This window comes from Oncorhynchus kisutch, linkage group LG19 (genome assembly GCF_002021735.2).
Source record: "Oncorhynchus kisutch isolate 150728-3 linkage group LG19, Okis_V2, whole genome shotgun sequence".
Taxonomy (NCBI): Eukaryota; Metazoa; Chordata; class Actinopteri; order Salmoniformes; family Salmonidae; genus Oncorhynchus; species Oncorhynchus kisutch.
In genome coordinates this window covers 5442-29362 of record NC_034192.2, presented here as the reverse complement: position 1 = coordinate 29362, position 23921 = coordinate 5442, and the positions used below count along the sequence as shown (strand labels likewise).

Sequence of the window (23921 nt, the reverse complement as noted above, 5' to 3'; positions counted from 1 at the left end):
CAGAAGTATAATGCACAATATATATTATTATGTTTAAATAATAAGTCTTGTGATGTGTGGAAAGAAATCAGGGTCAGAAAAAAAAACATTTAAGACCATTTAAAATAATGTTTTTACAAACCATGAAATTATTTTATATCTATAGCTAGGTTTCCATCAGTGAACGGCTCAGAGGAGGAAGGGGAGGACTATCCTCCTCAGTGAATTTCATAAAAAATAGTTGTAAAACCTTTAAAATGTTTTGCTTTTTAGATAAAACTATAATAAATATATTCACATCACCAAATAATTTATTAAAACACACTGAGGTCGTCCTCCAACCTATCAGAGCTTCGCAGCATGAACTAACATTTTGTCCACCCAATCAAAGGATCAGATAATGAATTTAATACTGAACGCATATACTACAGCTAGCTAGCTAGCACTGCAGTGCATAACATGTGGTGGGCAGTTGATTCAAAGAGAGACAGACAATAGTTGAACAGTTTTGAATAAATTAATTTCTTCCAAAATGAAGGAGAAGCGAGATAGATGTCGTAATTTTCTACCAGGTATGGAGGTACGACCCAGATGCAGACCACGTCGAATAAACAATCGTTTAATATTCCAACAGGGGCAGGCAAGGCAGGTAGGGGTCAGTAAACCAGAAGAAGTGCAATGATACTGTGCAGCAGGAAGGCTCAGGGTCAGGGTAAGGCAGAGGTCTGTAATCCAGAGGGGGTAAAGGTAGAGGTCGGCTGGCGGGGTTAGGCAGGCGGGCTCGGAGGACAGGCAAGGGTAAAAACCTGTCGGGCGAGAAGAGAGAAAACTGGAAAAAGCAGGAGCTGAGACAAACACTGGTTGACTGGCAACAGACAAGCAGAGAACACAGGTATAAATACACAGGGGATAATGGGAAGATGGGCGACACCTGGAGGGGGGTGGAGATGATCACAAAGACCGGTGAAACAGATCAGGGTGTGACCCCTCTAGGGTGTCGATGCTGAAAATCTGCGATGAGGCCTGTGTCCAGGATGTCCCTGGTGGGGACCCAGCACATCCCCTCCGGGCCATTACACTCCCAGTCAACCAGGTACTGGAACGCCCTGCCCTAAGGTTGAAACTTCAGGAGACGCCTCACCGTGTAAGCTGGTTGGCTGTCGATAAGACGGGGAAGAGGGATGGGCCTGGAAACGGGAGACAAAGGGCTATGAGACATGGATTTGACTTTGGACACATGAAAGGTGGGATGTATACGAAGGGTACCGAGAAACAGAAGACGAACAGCAGAGGGGCTAATGATCTTGGAGATGGGGAACAGGCCGATAAACCGGGGGGGGGGGGGGGCAGATCCCGGGTAGATAGCCATACCTTCTGCCCGAGAAGATTTTTTTTTTATTTTTTTTTATTTCACCTTTATTTAACCAGGTAGGCTAGTTGAGAACAAGTTCTCATTTGCAACTGCGACCTGGCCAAGATAAAGCATAGCAGTGTGAGCATACAACAAAGAGTTACACATGGAGTAAACAATTAACAAGTCAATAACACAGTAGAAAACGAAGGGGGGGTCTATATACAATGTGTGCAAAAGGCATGAGGAGGTAGGCAAATAATTACAATTTTGCAGATTAACACTGGAGTGATAAAAGATCAGATGGTCATGTACAGGTAGAGATATTGGTGTGCAGAAGAGCAGAAAAGTAAATAAATAAAAACAGTACGGGGATGAGGTAGGTGAAAAGGGTGGGCTATTTACCAATAGACTATGTACAGCTGCAGCGATCGGTTAGCTGCTCAGATAGCTGATGTTTGAAGTTGGTGAGGGAGATGAAAGTCTCCAACTTCAGCGATTTTTGCAATTCGTTCCAGTCACAGGCAGCAGAGTACTGGAACGAAAGGCGGCCAAATGAGGTGTTGGCTTTAGGGATGATCAGTGAGATACACCTGCTGGAGCGCGTGCTACGGATGGGTGTTGCCATCGTGACCAGTGAGCTGAGATAAGGCGGAGCTTTACCTAGCATAGACTTGTAGATGACCTGGAGCCAGTGGGTCTGGCGACGAATATGTAGCGAGGGCCAGCCGACTAGAGCATACAAGTCGCAGTGGTGGGTAGTATAAGGTGCTTTAGTGACAAAACGGATGGCACTGTGATAGACTGCATCCAGTTTGCTGAGTAGAGTGTTGGAAGCCATTTTGTAGATGACATCGCCGAAGTCGAGGATCGGTAGGATAGTCAGTTTTACTAGGGTAAGCTTGGCGGCTTGAGTGAAGGAGGCTTTGTTGCGGAATAGAAAGCCGACTCTTGATTTGATTTTCGATTGGAGATGTTTGATATGAGTCTGGAAGGAGAGTTTGCAGTCTAGCCAGACACCTAGGTACTTATAGACGTCCACATATTCTAGGTCGGAACCATCCAGGGTGGTGATGCTAGTCGGGCATGCAGGTGCAGGCAGCGACCGGTTGAAAAGCATGCATTTGGTTTTACTAGCGTTTAAGAGCAGTTGGAGGCCACGGAAGGAGTGTTGTATGGCATTGAAGCTTGTTTGGAGGTTAGATAGCACAGTGTCCAAAGACGGGCCGAAAGTATATAGAATGGTGTCGTCTGCGTAGAGGTGGATCAGGGAATCGCCCGCAGCAAGAGCAACATCATTGATATACACAGAGAAAAGAGTCGGCCCGAGAATTGAACCCTGTGGCACCCCCATAGAGACTGCCAGAGGACCGGACAGCATGCCCTCCGATTTGACACACTGAACTCTGTCTGCAAAGTAATTGGTGAACCAGGCAAGGCAGTCATCCGAAAAACCGAGGCTACTGAGTCTGCCGATAAGAATATGGTGATTGACAGAGTCGAAAGCCTTGGCGAGGTCGATGAAGACGGCTGCACAGTACTGTCTTTTATCGATGGCGGTTATGATGTCGTTTAGTACCTTGAGTGTGGCTGAGGTGCACCCATGACCGGCTCGGAAACCAGATTGCACAGCGGAGAAGGTACGGTGGGATTCGAGATGGTCAGTGACCTGTTTGTTGACTTGGCTTTCGAAGACCTTAGATAGGCAGGGCAGGATGGATATAGGTCTGTAACAGTTTGGGTCCAGGGTGTCTCCCCCTTTGAAGAGGGGGATGACTGCGGCAGCTTTCCAATCCTTGGGGATCTCAGACGAGATGAAAGAGAGGTTGAACAGGCTGGTAATAGGGGTTGCGACAATGGTGGCAGATAGTTTCAGAAATAGAGGGTCCAGATTGTCAAGCCCAGCTGATTTGTACGGGTCCAGGTTTTGCAGCTCTTTCAGAACATCTGCTATCTGGATTTGGGTAAAGGAGAACCTGGAGAGGCTTGGGCGAGGAGCTGCGGGGGGGGCGGAGCTGTTGGCCGAGGTTGAAGTAGCCAGGCGGAAGGCATGGCCAGCTGTTGAGAAATGCTTATTGAAGTTTTCGATAATCATGGATTTATCAGTGGTGACCGTGTTACCTAGCCTCAGTGCAGTGGGCAGCTGGGAGGAGGTGCTCTTGTTCTCCATGGACTTCACAGTGTCCCAGAACTTTTTGGAGTTGGAGCTACAGGATGCAAACTTCTGCCTGAAGAAGCTGGCCTTAGCTTTCCTGACTGACTGCGTGTATTGGTTCCGGACTTCCCTGAACAGTTGCATATCACGGGGACTATTCGATGCTATTGCAGTCCGCCACAGGATGTTTTTGTGCTGGTCGAGGGCAGTCAGGTCTGGGGTGAACCCCGGGGAGCCGGGGTCTGATGGCGATCCGCTTGTCATCGATACCTGGTGGTGGTCTTGAGAAGGGCCGACTGGGCTTTCCTCCAGGTTCCTGGAGGAGATGGGCCCACTACAGGACTGTGGAGCGGACAGCGTCAGGCACGAACATTCGGTTATCTGGGCCATCCCCAGGGTTCAGCTGGGACCGCTGCGCCTACCGGAACTGTTTACCGATACCCCAGCTGAGTGCCGTCGCCAGGTACGAGGTGGGAAGGATGGTCTCGGGCTTTGGGGTGGTAGCAGTGGGGTTATAGCAGCAAGACAGGGCATCCGACTTGACGTTCTTGGACCCCGGCCGGTAGGAGAGGGAAAAGTTTAACCGGGTAAACAGCAGGGCCCATCTCGCCTGCCAGGGGGTGAGGTGCTTGGTGGTGCAGAGATACTCCAGATTTTTGTGGTTTGTCCACACAATGAACGGATGTTCTGCACCTTCGAGCCAGTGCCTCCAATGCCATCTTCACCGCGAGAAGCTCCCGATTCCCCACATTGTTATTCCTCTCCGTGTCGGTGAGGCTGTGGGTGAAGGCGGTGCAGGGATGAAGCTTAAGGTCCAGGACAGAACGTTAGGACAGAACAGCCCCCAATCCGACATCCGAAGTATCGGCCTCCACCACGAACTGACGGGAAGGGTACGAATGAACCAGGATCGGAGCCAGGGTGAAGCAATGTTTAAGGTCCCGGAACAACCGGTCTGCGGCCGTGGACCAAGTGAACAGAACCTTGGTAGAGGTGAGGGCAGACGGGGGAGACCAGGGTGCTGTAAACCCGGAAAAAGCAGGTGAACCCCAGGAAGCGTTGCAGCTGCACCCTGGACGTAGGCTGAGGCCAATCCACCACCACTTTCACCTTCTCAGGATCCATCTTGACCCTCCCAGCAGAAATGACGTAGCCCAGAAAGGGAATAGTGAAGTGATAGAACTCACATTTTTCCGACTTAACGAATAACTGGTTCTCCAGAAGGCGCTGGTGAACCTGCCGGACATGGAGCACGTCTTATTGGGGGGAGCGGGAGAAGGCAAGGATGTCATCAATGTAGATGAAGACATGTCGCGGAGAATGTCAGTCACCAGAGTCTGGAACATGGCAGGGGCGTTGGTGAGACCAAAGGGCATGACTAGATATCCATAGTGGCTGCGTTGAAGGCGGTCTTCCACTTGTCCCCCTCTCATATCCGCATCAGGTGGTAGGCGTTACGTAGATCCAGCTTGGAGAACACAGTGGCCACCTGGAGCAGCTCGAAGGCCTAGGAAATAAGTGGTAGCGGATAACAGTTCTTAACAGTGGTGTCATTGAGTCCCCGGTAGTCAATGCATGGGCGCAGGGTCTTGTCCTTCTTCTCCACGAAGGAGAATCCATCACCAGCGGGAGAGGAAGAGGGATGGATAAATCCAGTAGCTAGGGAGCCCCCAATGTAGTCCTCCATAGCCTTGGTTTCAGGTCCCGACAGCGAGAACAGACACCCCCGGGTCGGCATGGTGCTAGGGAGAACGTCAATCCCACATTCATAGGGGTGGTGCGGCAGAAGGGAAGTGGCCCGGGACTTGCTGAACACCTCCCAGAGGTCCTGGTACTCCGCGGGAATGGCAGAGAGGTCTGGAACCACCTCCGAGGACCCAGGAAGACGTCCCAGGGCAGGTTGCGCCGACTTCAGACAATGGACGTGGCAGAACGGACTCCAGCCCATGATGGCACCCGTAGACCAGCTGATGAGTGTTGTGTCGCTGGAGCCAGGAGAATCTCAAAACCACAGGGATCGGGGGACTTGATGAGCAAGAACTGAATGGTCTTGCTGTGATTCCCTGACACCCGTAGGTTGATGGGTGTGGTGTTATGGGTGACCCGACCTATAGAGCGCCCGTCCAACGCTCTAACATCCACGGGAATGGAGAGGGGCTAAGTGGGGATGTTAAAGCTCGGAAGCCAGTGTGGCATCCAATAAGCTCTCATCGGCCCCAGAGTCAATGAGGACCCGGAGAGATTTGGACTGGTTTCCCCACAGCAGAATTACATGAAAACTGATGTGAGTAAGGGAAGCAGAAAAGTTCCCCATATGGCCCACCAGAGTATTTGCTCCTACCGGTGAGCCTGGTCATTTACCAGGCACGAGGACACAAAATTATTAAAAGTTCCACAATACAGACAGCTCCTTGTGCTGATCCGGTGTTGCCGTTCCGCTGGCGACAGCCCAGCCTTGCCTTGTTGCATGGGCTTGGGAAACAGTGCCTCGGCCCTCCTCTGTGACTCGAGGAAGGTCGGGAAATCTCGGGTGCTCTCGGCCACGGGACCATCGGGGACTTCCTGGATGACTCGGACGCAAGGTGGAATCCCTGGACGTGCGAGTGAAATCGAATTTCCTCTCCATCCGTCTTTCCCGCAATCGCCCATCGATGCAGATGGTCAAAGCAATGAGGGAGTCAAAATCTGTGGGTAACTCCCGAGCTGCAAGATCGTCTTTAACCTCCTCTGAGACACCGTGCAGGAACATGTCAAACAGTGCTTCCGGGTTCCACGCACTCACTGTTGCCAACGTACGGAAATCCACCGCATAGTCAGCCACAGTGCGGGCATCCTGCCGGAGCTGGATTAGCTTCTGCGCAGCTTCTCTCCAGGAGAACGGGGCATCAAAGACTTTCCTCACTTCTCCCACGAACCCCTCCAGGCTCGCACATACAGTGCCTTGTGAAAGTATTCGGCCCCCTTGAACTTTGCAACCTTTTGCCACATTTCAGGCTTCAAACATAAAGATATAAAACTGTATTTTTTTGTGAAGAATCAACAACAAGTTGGACACAATCATGAAGTGGAACGACATTTATTGGATATTTCAAACTTTTTTAACAAATCAAAAACTGAAAAATTGGCCGTGCAAAATTATTCAGCCCCTTTACTTTCAGTGCAGCAAACTCTCTCCAGAAGTTCAGTGAGGATCTCTGAATGATCCAATGTTGACCTAAATGACTAATGATGATAAATACAATCCACCTGTGTGTAATCAAGTCTCCGTATAAATGCACCTGCACTGTGATAGTCTCAGAGGTCCGTTAAAAGCGCAGAGAGCATCATGAAGAACAAGGAACACACCAGGCAGGTCCGAGATACTGTTGTGAAGAAGTTTAAAGCCATATTTGGATACAAAAAGATTTACCAAGCTTTAAACATCCCAAGGAGCACTGTGCAAGCGATAATATTGAAATGGAAGGAGTATCAGACCACTGCAAATCTACCAAGACCTGGCCGTCCCTCTAAACTTTCAGCTCATACAAGGAGAAGACTGATCAGAGATGCAGCCAAGAGGCCCATGATCACTCTGGATGAACTGCAGAGATCTACAGCTGAGGTGGGAGACTCTGTCCATAGGACAACAATCAGTCGTATATTGCACAAATCTGGCCTTTATGGAAGAGTGGCAAGAAGAAAGCCATTTCTTAAAGATATCCATAAAAAGTGTTGTTTAAAGTTTGCCACAAGCCACCTGGGAGACACACCAAACATGTGGAAGAAGGTGCTCTGGTCAGATGAAACTTTTTGGCAACAATGCAAAACGTTATGTTTGGCGTAAAAGCAACACAGCTCATCACCCTGAACACCCTATCCCCACTGTCAAATATGGTGGTGGCAGCATCATGGTTTGGGCCTGCTTTTCTTCAGCAGGGACAGGGAAGATGGTTAAAATTGATGGGAAGATGGATGGAGCCAAATACAGGACCATTCTGGAAGAAAACCTGATGGAGTCTGCAAAAGACCTGAGACTGGGACGGAGATTTGTCTTCCAACAAGACAATGATCCAAAACATAAAGCAAAATCTACAATGGAATGGTTCAAAAATAAACATATCCAGGTGTTAGAATGGCCAAGTCAAAGTCCAGACCTGAATCCAATCGAGAATCTGTGGAAAGAACTGAAAACTGCTGTTCACAAATTATCTCCATCCAACCTCCCAGAGCTCGAGCTGTTTTGCAAGGAGGAATGGGAAAAAATTTCAGTCTCTCGATGTGCAAAACTGATAGAGACATACCCCAAGCGACTTACAGCTGTAATCGCAGCAAAAGGTGGCGCTACAAAGTATTAACTTAAGGGGGCTGAATAATTTTGCACGCCCAATTTTTCAGTTTTTGATTTGTTAAAAAAGTTTGAAATATCCAATAAATGTCGTTCCACTTCATGATTGTGTCCCACTTGTTGTTGATTCTTCACAAAAAAATACAGTTTTATATCTTTATGTTTGAAGCCTGAAATGTGGCAAAAGGTCGCAAAGTTCAAGGGGGCCGAATACTTTCGCAAGGCACTGTATGGCCGGCTGCTGTTTCCATACGGCGGTAGTCCAGGTAAGAGCCCTTCCAGACATCAGCGTGATGAGGTAGGCTATTTTGGAGCAATCCGAGGGGAAGGAGGAGGACTGAAGCTTGAAAATGATGGCACACTAACCTAAAAATGCCCAACTGTTGCTCAGCTCTCCATTAAAGCGTTCCGGAGGACGTAACCGGGGCTCCCGGGAAGGAGCAGGTATAAATACCTGAGTTCTCTGTCTGTTGCCAGTTCGTCTTGTTTGTTTAAGTCAACCAGCGTTTTGTGTCTCAGCTCCTGCTGTTTCCAGTCTCTCTTTTCTCGCCCTCCTGGTTTTGACCCTTGCCTGTCCTGACTCCGAGCCCATCTGCCTGAACACTCTGCCTGAGCCTGCCTGCCACCTGGTACCGTTGCCCCACCTCTGGTTTAATGACCCCTACCTGCCTTGACCTGTCTATTGCCTGCCCCTGTTGGAATAGTAAACGATTGTTTATTTCGACGTGGTCTGCATCTGGGTCTTACCTCCATACCTGATAGTACGAACTGGACCTGACTGACCCACAGACCCGGACCAGCTGTGCAATGCCATCTCCCAAGGAGCCTCCATTCGTAGGCACCAGGGATTGCTTTGTGGGCTGATGGACAGGTGAAACACAGACAGGTGAAACATATCAGGGTGTGACATTTCTCCCATTTTCAGTTTTATTTACTTAGCTAGCAAATTCACATAGAGGGTTGCTGCGCTAGCTAGCTGGCTATGACTATCCAAAACAACACTGGAACTCTTCCAAGTCATGGTAAGCTTTTGGTTTTAACAATTTTCACCCGCCGGTGTAAGTGCTAAACTGCTTACTGACTGTACACTAACTTTACTGCATGATTGTAGCGGCTTTACTAATGCGTTATTTCTATTAGTTATGTTGACTATGACGTTACTTTAGCTAATTTGCTGACAATGATGTAGGCTGTGTGTAGCGGTTAGCGGATATGGTTTGGCTTGGAACGTTTTTTTTGCCTGGTCACATACAGCTGATGTGTTGTGCATTGAAGTCCACAAGCCAAGGGAAAAGGTGAGAAGGAATACAATGTGTTTGCTATGAAAGTGAACTGTGTTTACAAGGAATCAGGGGGGTATTGATTCTGTTGAAAACATTTTCTTAAACGGAAGCAAACGGAACGGGGATAAACATAATTAAATTTGTCCAATGGAAACTCTTGTTTGCAACTGTTGGACTAATGATTACACCCTAAATCAGCTAGATGCATTGCAAGAGTGTGCATGGCAGTATTGAATGTGTCACTGTCTGTCCATGTGTCACCTCAAATATTTCTCTTGACCTGTTTGCACCTACGTTGTAAACTTTCATTCGTAGGCCAGGTTGTAGCAACCTCATGACACATAAAGGGAAAATTCAAGTATCATGTAGTAGCCTAGACCTATCACTGTTACATTGAACTGGGTGAATGGAATATGAATGACAGTCATCCAACATGCTGTAATAGAAATAAGGCCAAGCCCATGAAAAAAAAAACGGCACCTACCGCCACTGGTTTACATACATGTGACAGATTTTCACATGAATTTTCAAAAAGTCTGCACAAACTAAATCTGCACATTTTCCCACCATTGGTGTGTTTTCACCAAATTAACTTGTTGCAGATAAAAATCAGGGTGTGATGATGTAGTGTCACTGACATTAAATAGCAAATGAGCTTACTCTGGTCTTGGCACATGTTGTCTAGCCAACAGCTTGCAGATACAGTGTGGGTAGACTGTGCGGGTAGGTTATAGTCTACAATAGCTAGGTTTTATTCCAATTGACGACATATTTTCAGGGAAGTGATGGAGTCCAGGTGAGTCTGATGACGCGCAGGTGTGTGTAATGATGGTGACAGGTGTGCGGCATAAAGAGCAGCCTGGTGACCTAGAGGCCGGAGGGGGAGCACAGGTGACAGTACTGAATAAAACATCACATTTAAATGGGTTTCCCATTTTTTTTAAACTCTACTGATGGTTTTATCATGACAAAAATCAGGTTAAATAGCAAATGTGCCCACTCTGGTCTTGGCACGTATGCTCTAGCTCAGTATCCCAGGGGTACGCGCAATGCCGTCGGGATATGCCAAATCAAAATGTGATTCACATTTCAAACAGTCAACTTAGTAAGGCCCGTGTCCATTGAGACACATTCCAGCTCTACTGGTAGTACTGCTACAACCAGCAGTACTACACCTGCACCCATCGATGGCACAAGTCTCACATTCAATGCTAGCATCAGTAATTCTGCATTTGTTTGTTAGCCAAGCTAGCATGTGTAACGGATGTGAAACGGCTAGCTTAGTTAGCGGTGCGCACTAAATAGCGTTTCAATCAGTGACATCACTTGCTCTGAGACCTTGAAGTAGTAGTTCCCCTTGCTCTGCAAGGGCTGTGGCTTTTGTGGAGCGATGGGTAACGATGCTTCGTTGTTGATATGTGCAGAGGGTCCCTGGTTCGCGCCCGGGTATGGGCGAGGGGACGGTCTAAAGTTATACTGTTACACATGGACACTGACAGTTGTGAATCTGATGCAGCCGAAGAGCTACTGCCCCCTTACCCGGGAAAGCACCGAACAATAGACAGGGACGTTGGACATTCGAAGAGACTCAATTATAATGAGAACTACATTGATTTGGGGTTCACTTATATAGGGTGGTAGTACCTTTCCTCAGCTACAGTGTGTTATATGTGCAAAAGTACTATCTCACAACTCAATGAAACCTTCACTCTTGCGCAGACATTTAGAAACCAACATGCCAATTTGAAAAATTAACCACAGGAGTTTTTTGAGCGAGAATTAAGACGACTTTCGAATAGTAAGACATGTATAAAACCAACAGATACCATTAATAAGAAGGGTCTAGAATTGTCTTATATGGTGAGCTACCGAGTGGCTAGGACAGGTCCGCCCCATACTATTGTGGAGGACTTAATTCAACCTGCTGCTGCGGATATGGCTGGGACAATGCTGGGGGAAAATGTCAAAATAACTATACAGACAATGTGACAGTGACATGGCAGGAGATATTTTGAAACAATTACTGCTTCACATACAAGACAGGGAATTCTATGCTTTACATCTGGATGAGTCAACAGACGTGGAGGGCCTGGCACAGCTCCTGGTATATGTCGTTTACGTTTATGGGGGGTCAATTGAGGAAGACATCCTCTTCTGCAAACCACTGGAAACCAGGACAACAGGATAGGACATTTTTTAAGTATTGGACAGCTTTGTGACATCAAATGGACTTGGTCAAGATGGTCAAGATGTGGTCAAGGTGGTCAAGATGTGTTGGTATCTGTACTGGTGGCGCAAAAGCCATGACAGGGAGACAGTGGAGTGGTAACGCGCATGCAAGCAGTTGCTCCTGATGCCACTTGGGTACACTGCAGCATCCACCGAGAGGCTCTTGCTGCCAAGGGAATGCCTGACAGCTTGAAATAAGTTTTGGACACTGCAGTGAAAACAGTTAACTTTGTTAAAGCAAGGCCCCTGAAATCTTGTGTATTTTCTGCACTATGCAATGATATGGGCAGCGACCATGTAACGCTTTTACAAGATACAGAAGTGCGCTGGTTATCAAGGGGAAAAGTATTGACACATTTTTTTAAAATTGTGAGACGAGCTTAAAGTTTTCTATACTGACCATCATTTTCACTTGTCTGACGCATGTACGATCTGAATCTAGGATTACAGGGACTCTATATAACTATATTCAATGTGTGGGACAACATTGAGGCTATGATTAAGACGTTGAAGCTCTTCTCTGTCTGCATTAACAAGGACAACACACAGGTCTTTCCATCATTGTATGATTTTTTGTTGTTGTGCAAATTAACTCAAGCTTACGGACAATGTCAAATGTGATATAGTGAAGCACCTGAGTTGGGTGCGTAATTATGCAGGTACTTTCCTGAAACAGATGACACAAACAACTGGGTTCGTTATCCCTTTCATGCCCTGCCTCCAGTCCACTTAACGATATCTGAACAAGAGAGACTCATTAAAATTGCAACAAGCGGTTCTGTGAAAATGTAATTTAATCAGAAGCCACTGGCAGATTTCTGGATAGGGCTGCGCTCAGTATCCTGCCTTGGCAAATCAAGCTGTTAAGACACTGATGCCCTTTGCAACCACCTTACCTATGTGAGAGTGGATTCCCGGCCCTCACTAGCATGAAAACTAAATACAGACACAGATTGTGTTTGGAAAATTATTTAAGACGGAGACTCTCTCCAATACAACTCAACATTGCAGAGTCCTTTCAAGCACTCCCTTCTCATTAACCTGTGGTGAGTTATTGTCAGATGTGTGCGTACTGGTAGCGAAGTCAGGTGCAGGAGAGCAGAGATTTGTGAACACGCGCACACTTTATTAAGGCAAAAGTGCAAAACGCGCAAAACAGTCACAAGAATTATGTTTAACAATAAACATCTTCGTGAAAAATAACACGGGAAAAACAAGCCAGTCTGGTGCGTCAACAATACACACGTAACACAAACAATCTGACACAAAGACATGATGGGGAAAAGAGGAAGAAATCCATGTAGATTGATTGGGGAATGAAAATCAGGTGTGCAGGCAACAAGACAAAACAAATGGATACATGAAAAATGGAGCGGTGATGGCTATAAAGCCGGTGACATCGACCATCGAACGCCGCCCGAACAATTTTCGATGAACAAATAAGGTTTTATATGTAAGATAGTTAAATAAAGAGCAAAATTATTGATTATTATATTATTATTTGTGCCCTGATCCTATAAGAACTCTTTGTCACTTCCTACGAGCCGGGTTGTGACAAAAACTCACACTCATTCTTATGTTTAATAAATGCATCCTATAGTGTGTGTGTGTTGCAGGCTTACAATGATGGCAAAAAACAACATTTGAGAGTGCGCTGACCCTGCAGCTGGAGGTTGAATGTTTGAAGGGGTATGGGACTATAAAACGTTTGGGAACAATTGCTCTAGCAGATACAGTGTGGGTATAGCCTACTACATGATGAGATTATTATGGATAAGAGCAATAATCTTTTTTGTTGTCAAATTGCCGTCAAGCACAGGGCCGGATGTATCGCATTTGGAGCCCTGGGACACCGACTTCTTCCAATTTTTTCCTTAACAAAGAAGCTTGAAACAAGGGAGACTCAAACCCATGGTTAGTGTACCCTGTGGATTCCTAATTAACCAACGGAGTAGTACAATACCAATAGAGATCCATGACAGCTATTGACCACAAGGTTTATTTTACGCTGTATGATAAACTTAAATGTTGTATAAACCTCCTTTATCTACGTTTCCGTAAATGCACATTGATGTGTGTAAAACTGATAAGCAAAAACGTGGGATTTTCTCATATACTGTATGCGAAAAAGTGTGTTTTGAATTTAGTCTAAAGTTAGTAGCTAGTATCCTGTCAAGCATACATCATGCAATGTTGGTACACTACCCTTGTGACATACCAACTGGAACGAAAGGAAAAGTGAAAATGTTTAAAATATCCCTCTAGTGGCCAAGTTGACCTATTCTAAAGGGGATCTGCACCTGCTGATTTCGCCTCGTTTTTTTGGCCTGGTCCATATGAAATGCTGTAGGCCATGATGGAAGACAAATGTGAGTTGGCTTGGGGGTTGCCTTGGGGGTGTGGTTGATGTGGGTGTTTCTTGGGTGCCACCACCAAGACACCCATCTGTCAGAACCTTGCCCACAGCTGTTTCCTCCCACTCAATCACAACAAACAAACCTCCTGCAGGTTGAGTTCAATAACTACAGGCAGATGTATGGTGAGATGCCGGAAGAAGCTTTGAATTGATCTGTAGCCTACAGAGGAATATGAGAAGAATGCAATTGCTGAATTTATGTTAAGATATTATTTGTCACATGCTTTGTAAACAACTGTCACAGCCGTCGTAAGAAGTAGACCAAAGTACAGCGTGGTGAGTGTACATTTCTGTTTAATTAGGTAAATGTCGCCAACAAAACAAAGAAACGACCGTGAAGCTTAACATAGGCTATAATGCCTCTAACAAAGTCAACTACCCACACTGAAAGGAGGGAAAAATGGCTACCTAAGTATGATTCCCAATCAGAGACAACGATAGACAGCTGTCCCTGATTGAGAACGATACCCGGCCAAAACATAGAAATAAAGAAACCTAGAAAACAAAACATAGAATGCCCACCCCACATTACACCCTGACCTAACCAAATAGAGAAATAAAACGGCTCTCTAAGGCAATATTTTCAAGCGTATGTGTGGCATATGTGTGGCATGAAGAGTGTGTACTTCTACTATTATAACAACTTGGGTGCCATTGTAGCAATCCAGATTCATACCATGTTCATACATTTAGTGGTGTTAAGAATGAACAAGAATTCAGGACAGAGGACCAGACTTGAACGCAACTACTTCAACTAGCCTTGAACGCAGCTTCCTTGTAACGCAACTACTTTATTAACTAGCCTTGAACGCAGCCTCCTTGTAACGCAACTACTTTATTAACTAGCCTTGAACGCAGCCTCCTTGTAACGCAACTACTTTATTAACTAGCCTTGAACGCAGCCTCCTTGGAACGCAAGTACTTTATTAACTAGCTTTGAACGCAGCCTCCTTGGAACGCAACTACATTATTAATTAGCCTTGAACGCAGCCTCCTTGGAACGCAACTACTTTATTAACTAGCCTTGAACGCAGCCTCCTTGTAACGCAACTACTTTAACTAGCCTTGAACGCAGCCTCCTTGTAACGCAACTACTTTATTAACTAGCCTTGAACGCAGCCTCCTTGGAACGCAACTACTTTATTAACTAGCTTTGAACGCAGCCTCCTTGGAACGCAACTACATTATTAATTAGCCTTGAACGCAGCCTCCTTGGAACGCAACTACTTTATTAACTAGCCTTGAACGCAGCCTCCTTGTAACGCAACTACTTTAACTAGCCTTGAACGCAGCCTCCTTGGAACGCAACTACTTTATTAACTAGCCTTGACCGCAGCCTCCTTGTAACGCAACTACTTTATTAACTAGCCTTGAACGCAGCCTCCTTGGAACGCAACTACTTTATTAACTAGCCTTGAACGCAGCCTCCTTGGAACGCAACTACTTTATTAACTAGCCTTGAACGCAGCCTCCTTGGAACGCAACTACTTTATTAACTAGCCTTGAACGCAGCCTCCTTGTAACACAACTACTTTATTAACTAGCCTTGAACGCAGCCTCCTTGTAACGCAACTACTTTATTAACTAGCCTTGAACGCAGCCTCCTTGTAACGCAACTACTTTATTAACTAGCCTTGAACGCAGCCTCCTTGGAACGCAACTACTTTATTAACTAGCCTTGAACGCAGCTCCCTTGGAACGCAACTACTTTATTAACTAGCCTTGAACGCAGCCTCCTTGTAACGCAACTACTTTATTAACTAGCCTTGAACGCAGCCTCCTTGTAACGCAACTACTTTATTAACTAGCCTTGAACGCAGCCTCCTTGGAACGCAACTACTTTATTAACTAGCCTTGAACGCAGCCTCCTTGTAACGCAACTACTTTATTAACTAGCCTTGAACGCAGCCTCCTTGTAACGCAACTACTTTATTAACTAGCCTTGAACGCAGCCTCCTTGGAACGCAACTACTTTATTAACTAGCCTTGAACGCAGCCTCCTTGTAACGCAACTACTTTATTAACTAGCCTTGAACGCAGCCTCCTTGTAACGCAACTACTTTATTAACTAGCCTTGAACGCAGCCTCCTTGGAACGCAACTACTTTATTAACTAGCCTTGAACGCAGCCTCCTTGCAACTCAACAAGCACCAGCTTCTACTCGTTGACAATCAGCCTCCACGCCTGTTTGCAACACTGCAACATCAACATATGTCAAAATGGCAGGTTTCTATGTTTTGTAGAAAAAAAAGATAAAGATAAGTGTTTCCAGTGACAGAATCAACCGATTAGTAGACAGTAGGTAGGCAATATCTACTCACAATTGGTCAAAATCACATGATGCACATTGATGATGTATTTGGAAACACTTATCTTCCTCTACAAAACATAGAAACGCACCATTTTCACACATTGATGTTGGTGTGATGCTAGAAATGATGAATATGAAGTTGAAAAATTGTGAAGTTTCCCTTTAAACCTGACCAAACTAACATTCTGCCTCTGTTCTGCAGTGCATGTCTGTTGCACCACATTGCCTTACTAGCCTTATCAAGTGTTGCATCCCTCACCTTCTCCACCTTCTATATAGGATCTCTGACGTTCTTCCAAAGATATCCTGGGGGGATTGACGGCACCACAGCAGCCTATCTACCACGGCCTGATGATGATGTCTACCTGAGACTCCAAGCCAATCTCTACAGAATCCATCCCCTGGATCCTTCACCAGCAGCCCTTGGCTTCGTCCCGTCCATTCTCACATCCATTCAATTTCCTTAATAAATATTATAAACCCATTTCGATGCCTGGTCCTTTATCTCGGGAATTTGAAATAGTTTTTTATTGACTTTGACAAGGAACACATTTACAAGTTGTTTTATTTTTATTTTGCTAATCATTTCACAAAACCATCCACAAGCAAACTCATGTTGCCTGCCCTCTCCATCCCAAATTGGTTGTCTGTAGGCTACAGAGAAGCATACAGTAAAACAAGTATAATATAACAAACAAAGATTTACAATAACTTCATAATACATCAGCAATATATAGAATATATAGGGTCAAATATGTTATATAGCAAATGTAGGGTACACAAATCAGATCAAATGATTCAGTCATACTGGCATTTGAACTATACAATGATGTGGTCTCAGACGCACAGTTTTGTTCACACAGATTATAGGCTACTTCTATAAGCATTATTTGGGGCTCAACGCTGCCTGTTGGCTACCATGGAAACCATTAAATGTGCTTTTGTGCTAATATTTATCGAATTGCATATTCAATTTTAACAGTCCTTCCAAGTGAGGGTAAATTGATTCTTGTCATACTTCAGTGTGTAGAAATGCGCTAGAATGAAGGCTATATGACCCCACGTTGAGACGCATGAGGGAGCTCTGTGCGCTTTGGATAGGTTTATGGTACCCTTTTACGCGGGTAAAATGTTCATGTTTCTCTGCACCTAGGGACACAAGAAAGCACAAATTCACGTCGATAGAACCAAATAGAATGTTGTGTGTCATTGAGATATGGTCAATCTATGTTTAGAATTCTTCCTTAGGCCGAAATGGTGAGCCCTGCGAACATTTACGCACACAAGAATGTTTAACCATTTCCGTGCCCGCAGCGTGACTGTTTTATTAACCTTGGGTTGTACACACAAAATATGCAATAAAGTACTCAAAATCAATCGGGGCATGAACTCTGTGCCGTAATAAATAAATATGTTATTTGTCTTCTCTGTCTGTTGGCAAGGATACCCTGGTGTCCAGAGTTGTTTATCAGCTATATACAATGCGTCCTCTACACAAACTATAACCGTGCGCTAACTCGTGGGTTAATATATAATTTGGACCATATGGCATTTTAAAATCCACCCTTTATTTCAGTGGCACTTCGATCTGTGTGGACCCAGCTAATGATGCCCAATTAGTCATTAAACAGGACCAAAAGACGAGCCTTGTGTGGTTTCACATTTGCTAATATTTGCTTGTCAAATATTTTCTTTGAAACGTTTACAGCACATTTTATCTGCTGGCTGGTCAAGAGACATCTGCGACGGTTTTCCCCGTCCTTTTTTTCTAAATGAAAGTCCCAATTGGTCCCCCCACATTCGCCCTATCCGACTATTTGTTCATGCTTGAAAGAAAATGTAATAAAAGAGTCTGGATGATGGATTTATGATTTATCAGAAGCACTTTAACCATATGGCAGTCGACATCGGGACAGATTTTCAAATGTTAGCTTTAAAAAAAGGAGACTCGATCGGACTAATCTTAAACACTGATTTGGGAAAGGATGCTCAAGTCACGTGACCCGAGACGTGTCGCTTGGAGGTGGAATACAGTGAATTGAATTAATTTACCTTTGGTGTCATGTGTGAAATTCGTTTTTGAAAGTCCAAAAAGAGTATCTTCAGTAGCCCAACAGAAAACAGGGAGATTGTTCTTGACACAGCATATGGTCCATCTTCAGGATACATACAGTACTGTAATATACACATCATCTAGAGAGAGCAGTGGATGCGAGCTTCCTATTCCATTATATTATGTACCTTACCAAATAGTTATCAAAAATTGAATAGCCTAACGGACTAGCCTTGAAACCCGTTTAGATGGAAGCCTTTAGTCCACTGTAAAAACACTGCATGTGAGATAAAAAATGTCCCCTGTTGGCCCTACAGTTTATTACATGGCTTTGCATTCTTCTGCTTCAAGTTCACAATTGCAAAAGCTGTTTTAATAGGTCTAGTTAACCCATAATAAACTTTTTTTTTTACAAAAATCTTGGGGCAAAGATTTTGACCACAACGTTGATAACAAATTTTACATTGGCACTTTATAAGGGTCATCCATATTTATATCCTATAATGTGTGGGGTTATATATTGTGGTTCGCAGCTTGACTTCCAGACAATCGAGTCTGAATAGACTGGGTTACATGAGAGTCAGGTACAGTAGGCCTACATGCAATATTGACATTTCTCCTATCAGACCACTACGTCATCTAGAAAAGGCTGATAGGGTATATATTTGTGAAGTCGCGCGTGATTCCTGTCAGTGGCGACCTGTGCAACAGACAGGTGTGAATTGGCATCCCCTCAGACTCCGAATATTCACATTTTACAGGTGAGGTGTTTTATGCACTTTACAATCAGGTCAGTGCATTTTGGGGATGAAGTTCCTCATATAACAGTTTATTATCTTGTTTATCAAAGGAACATCAGCGCTGTATATTATACAGGAATTATCTTGTTGTTTCATTTGATACGGCTCTGAAGAACCAATTGACATGTGTGGAACGAATGTGGACCTGTCAAACGAAGGTAGGTCTATATTCAAACGAAGGACTAATTATAATGTGTTATTAGATTACTTATGTCATTGAATTGAGTGGAGACATTTTTTCCAACAATATGCAAAGAAATGTTAATGCATAAAGCGCTAAAAAAGGTTTAAATCTTATAAAAGCTATTTTATTCTGTTCTATTCTAAGGGAGCGGGTGTGTCAATCAGCTTGGTGGGGTGTTTCTGAACGGGAGGCCGCTTCCAGCATATAAAAGGAGGAAGATGATCGAACTGGCATCGGAAGGTGTGCGCCCATGCGAGATCTCCAGAATTCTGCAGGTGCGTATCAGCAGGCTTATAAGAGCTCGTGTTTGCGCCCTATTCGATATTATTCGATACATGAAAAGCATCATTTATTTTATTATTAATTTAACTTAATACATTAAATAGTTGTTAAATGCTGTGCTTTCAATGATCTAGTAGTACTTCTGTTATTGTGCTCTGATGGTGGATATAAATCGTGCGTCAATTCATGAAAACGCAAATGTGCACTCCGCGCTGGCAGGTGTCAAATGGCTGCGTCAGCAAGATTTTGAGCAGGTACCACAAAACCGGCCTCCTGGACCCGATGGCGACCGGAGGTAGTAGACCTCGACTCCTCACCCCCGAAGTCATCTCGAAAATAATCGAATGCAAGACGAAAAACCCAACAATATTCGCCTGGGAAATCAGAAAGAAGCTCGCGGCCGAAAGAATCTGTAAATCGGCCAAAGTTCCCAGTGTAAGTGAGATCACAAGCTACACCAGAATGATACAAAGTGTGAACAACTGTGAGGGAAATAACTATATTTTTCGATTAATTTAAGCATTATTTTCTCCTTGTGAAAAGGTATCCTCTGTAAACCGAATTCTCAGGAAAATTCAACTCGACTCTGCGATGTTGAGTGTGGAGATTTCTGCGCACCACCCCAGATACCCAGGTAGGCTACACATCGTACATTTGGATCTGGGAGAAATACACACATGTATGCCACATACACTGTGCGCAATTTGAAAAACTTAGCCATATTGTATGCATACTTGTATGCATTCCAGGTCTTCTAGTGGAGAACCCAACGCAGTCAGTAGTGAAGGAGAGGGAGGAGATGGAGACAGTTGAGGTGAACGAGCTCCAGCCTCCCCGGCCCCCGCATCGCAACCGCACCACCTTCACCCTGGGGCAGTGCAGAGTGTTAGAGCAAGGTAGGCCTGGACAGTACTGTACTTTAGGCAGAACAATGTCCTACTTTTACTTCGACAACTGTTTATGTACATTTAGGCTGTGTGTTTATGTGGAGTGGATACATTAATGATTAGGCTTAAACTAGGCTTGTTTTAGAACAGTTGGACAAGTTGTTATCCTTTCAAGCTTTGAGTGCTCTCTCATTCTATTTCTTCCTCCCAAACGGAGCAGAATTCACACAGAGCCACTATGCAGACATGTTCACCAGGGAAAAACTGGCATCTGAGATACAACTTCCAGAGGACACCATCAAGGTTACACGACACAAACTATGCATACAACCTATGTCATTTCCTGTAAATGTACCTGTAATAGTGAGCTACATCTGTTATAATTGCCATTCCCCTTTGAAGGTGTGGTTCTCAAACAGAAGAGCAAAATGGAGGAGGGAAGCCAAGTATAAGAGCAGTGTCCACGGAGCACATAGTGAGTGTGTGTATTTTTGTTTATTATGGATCCCCATTTGCTGCTGCCAAGGCAACAGCTACTCTTCTTGGGGTCCAGCAACATTAAGGCAGTTAAAAACTATTTAAAATATTACATTACATTATATTTAATAGCACTTTTCACAACACATTAAGTGTGTTCCCTCAGATACTACTCTACAATCACATCTCTACAGTACAAAATCCATGTGTATGTGTGTGTAGAGTGCGTGTCTTATCATGTGTGTGTGTGTGTCTCTTCACAGTCCCCGCTGTTCCTTAAGGTGTATTTTTATCTGTTAAAAAAACAAACAGATTCTTCTGCTTGCATCTGTTACCTGATGTGGAATCGAGTTCCACGTTTGCCAATTGGATGTGCAGCCAGACGTATTTGCCATTCCTTTTGCCTCATCTCTCTAAACCATCAAATGTTTCAATTCATCAATCCACAGGGATTTAACCGTTTTTACAGTCACTTTCTTAATGGGTCCATGCTTATTAGTAACTGGAAAAATCTATTTCATAAATGTGTCAAGTGCAGCGTCTGGTTGCTCCTCAATACACTGGCATTACACTGGGGTAGCAGGTAGACTAGTGGTTAGAGCGTTGGACTAGTAACCGAAAGGTTGTAAATTTGAATCCCTGAGCTGACAAAATCTGTTGTTCTGCCCCTGAACAAGGCAGTTAACCCACTGTTCCTAAGCCATCATTGAAAATAATGGCTGACTTGCCTAGTTAAATAAAGGTAAAATAATTCCACACCACAGACAAACAAATATTCTTCAAATCAACAACAGAGGAATCACTACAACACCTCTTGTATGACCTCTCAAAGTATATTAGGCCCAGCCTTCAGAACGGTGATATGGCTACTACATTGTGATCACTACATACAATGGATTTGGATAGAGCTATAAAAGCACATTTCTGCTGCATTAGTAAAGATGTGATCAATACATGTTGCTGACTTCATTCCTGTGCTGTTTGTAACTACCATGGTAGGATAACTGATAACTGGAACCAGGTTGCAGGCACTGGTTGCAGTTTGAAGCTTTTTCTTGAGTGGGCAACGTGATGAAAGCCAGTCAATATTTAAATCAACTCAGAAAATGTACCTCTGTTGGTATCACATACATGATCAAACATTTCACACGTTATCCAGATACTGACTGTTAGCAGTTGGTGGTCTATAGCAGTTGGTGGTCTATAGCAGTTGGTGGTCTATAGCAGTTGCTGGTCTATAGCAGTTGGTGGTCTATAGCAGTTGCTGGTCTATAGCAGTTGGTGTTCTATAGCAGTTGGTGGTCTATAGCAGTTGGTGGTCTATAGCAGTTGGTGGTCTATAGCAGTTGGTGGTCTATAGCAGTTGGTGTTCTATAGCAGTTGGTGTTCTATAGCAGTTGGTGGTCTATAGCAGTTGGTGTTCTATAGCAGTTGGTGTTCTATAGCAGTTGGTGTTCTATAGCAGTTGGTGGTCTATAGCAGTTGGTGTTCTATAGCAGTTGGTGGTCTATAGCAGTTGGTGGTCTATAGCAGTTGGTGGTCTATAGCAGTTTGAGAGAGAGAATAACAGTTCACTTTTCTTTCTAAAGCTTCATTGCTGATCAACCAAAAGAACAAAGATTTCCCTTCACTGAATTCAATGACAACAACCAACTCAATGACTCAACAGGTACATAAACAAGCTAAGCCCCCTGAAACATACAGCATTTTTAACACCATATTGTTATGCAAATTGAGTATATACCGCTACAATTAAAAACAATTCATGTGTAGTTAAGTGTTAATAACCTTGTAGCAAGTTACCAGCTGACTAACTAAATGTTATGTTTATCTTGTTTGTGGTGTCATTTCAACTGTGTTTAGACTCACTGGGGTCAGAGGGAGAGTTTGGGAGTACAGTTTGACACTTCATGCTCAGAAATCTCCCAGAGATATGGTCCAGCTACTACAATAGAGAGAGGTGATTAAGCGTTTATTATGTTTGTTTTTTATAAGAAGCCCTTCTTCTGGAGACCCACTTACCATGCAGGTTTATGCTCCAGTCCTGCCCTAACTCAGCCAACTCCACAAGTCAACTACTCCGTTTCTCAAAGAGAACTTAGCAGGTGTGTTACAGGAGGGCCGAAGCAAACTCCTGCACATTCACCAGAGCTCCAGGATAATTGGCCAACCCTGCTTTAACCATTTCAGAGATGTACCTATAAAACACAATGTGTAGAGTGAATGAATGCACTACCTCACCTACAGGTATAGGAGGAACAGAAGTGTTGGGCTATAGAGGCATCTCCATTCCGCTTCCATCCTCAGCATCTCAATACTCAGGCAGCAACACGTTCCCATTGGTCCATCCCCAGGACGAGAGGACTCCATCGGCTCACCATGCAGAGAGATTCATTTTCCCATTGGCTCATCATTACACAGACGTGAGGACAGTCTTCCCATTGGCTCATCAGACTGAGAGGATGGGACATTCACTGAACTATCATTGGGATGATGGGTCAAATTTCCAATTTGTTCATCACCAAACAGATGAAAGGATTCTATTGGCTCATCACAGGGAGAGGACTGGTGGTCCATCGCTTATATGACAGAATGTCTCTCCCCTTTTCCAAAACACTTTTCTCTGAATGTCAGAGCCAAACATTCATACACACACACACACACACACACACACACCTCTAAGGCTCTGCTGATTACTACTGGGCAGGGTATGCAATAGAGTGGGTACAGAGACATTCCAATCGTGACCTAATGTGTTTAAAATTACATTTCTACAGGCTATTGCAACATATCTCAGTGAAATGTATGACCTTTTCTGTTTTGAAAAGTATTTTCAGTAATAAAAAGCGAGTTTGTAATAGTTGTTATTAGTCCATTGTTGATATACCCACTGAATTGTATCATATCATCAACTCTGAAGAGTTGAGAGACTACCATCTTTAGGCAGGAGAGGGAGACAGAGTCCTATGGATACATTATTTCTCTCGCTGCCAAGTTAATCAGCTTGTTTGAGGGGATCAGTTTGAGTGGGCACAGAATCGCTAATCTTGATCACATAATGCAAAGTTATTTTGGATGCAAGATGCTTGGTAGATCAGTGATTCTGCAATGCAATCCATCTCAAACACACACAATCTCTCTGAGAGAAAGAAGAATGCTGACAGTGGAGTATCTCTTTTCTGTCAGTGCT

General features: G+C 44.4%; 1 protein-coding gene and 1 pseudogene across 1 annotated transcript; one reads left to right on the top strand and one right to left on the bottom strand.

Annotated features, from left to right (window-relative positions):
* The window catches only part of LOC109881868 (staphylococcal nuclease domain-containing protein 1-like), a 356997-nt pseudogene extending 352079 nt beyond the window's left edge, over positions 1-4918 (bottom strand).
* A 15201-nt stretch (positions 4919-20119) lies between these two features.
* LOC116355035 (homeobox protein OTX1-like) lies at positions 20120-23550 on the top strand. Its single transcript, XM_031798065.1, has 6 exons — positions 20120-20263; positions 20475-20557; positions 20657-20729; positions 22321-22400; positions 22595-22691; positions 22979-23550. The coding sequence occupies exons 1-6, from the start codon at positions 20167-20169 to the stop codon at positions 23317-23319; spliced, it is 771 nt and encodes a 256-aa protein (XP_031653925.1). The 5' UTR covers positions 20120-20166; the 3' UTR covers positions 23320-23550.
* The last annotated feature ends 371 nt before the right edge of the window (positions 23551-23921 follow it).

What these genes read in the sequence shown, in the direction of transcription:
- LOC116355035 (XM_031798065.1), top strand. Translation starts at nt 20,167, where the DNA reads ATGGAGACAGTTGAGGTGAACGAGCTCCAGCCTCCCCGGCCCCCGCAT. An exon ending in CCAACTCAATGACTCAACAG is followed by an intron (nt 22,401 to 22,594) that starts GTACATAAACAA and finishes AACTGTGTTTAG; the next exon opens with ACTCACTGGGGTCAGAGGGA. An exon ending in AGCTACTACAATAGAGAGAG is followed by an intron (nt 22,692 to 22,978) that starts GTGATTAAGCGT and finishes CCTCACCTACAG; the next exon opens with GTATAGGAGGAACAGAAGTG.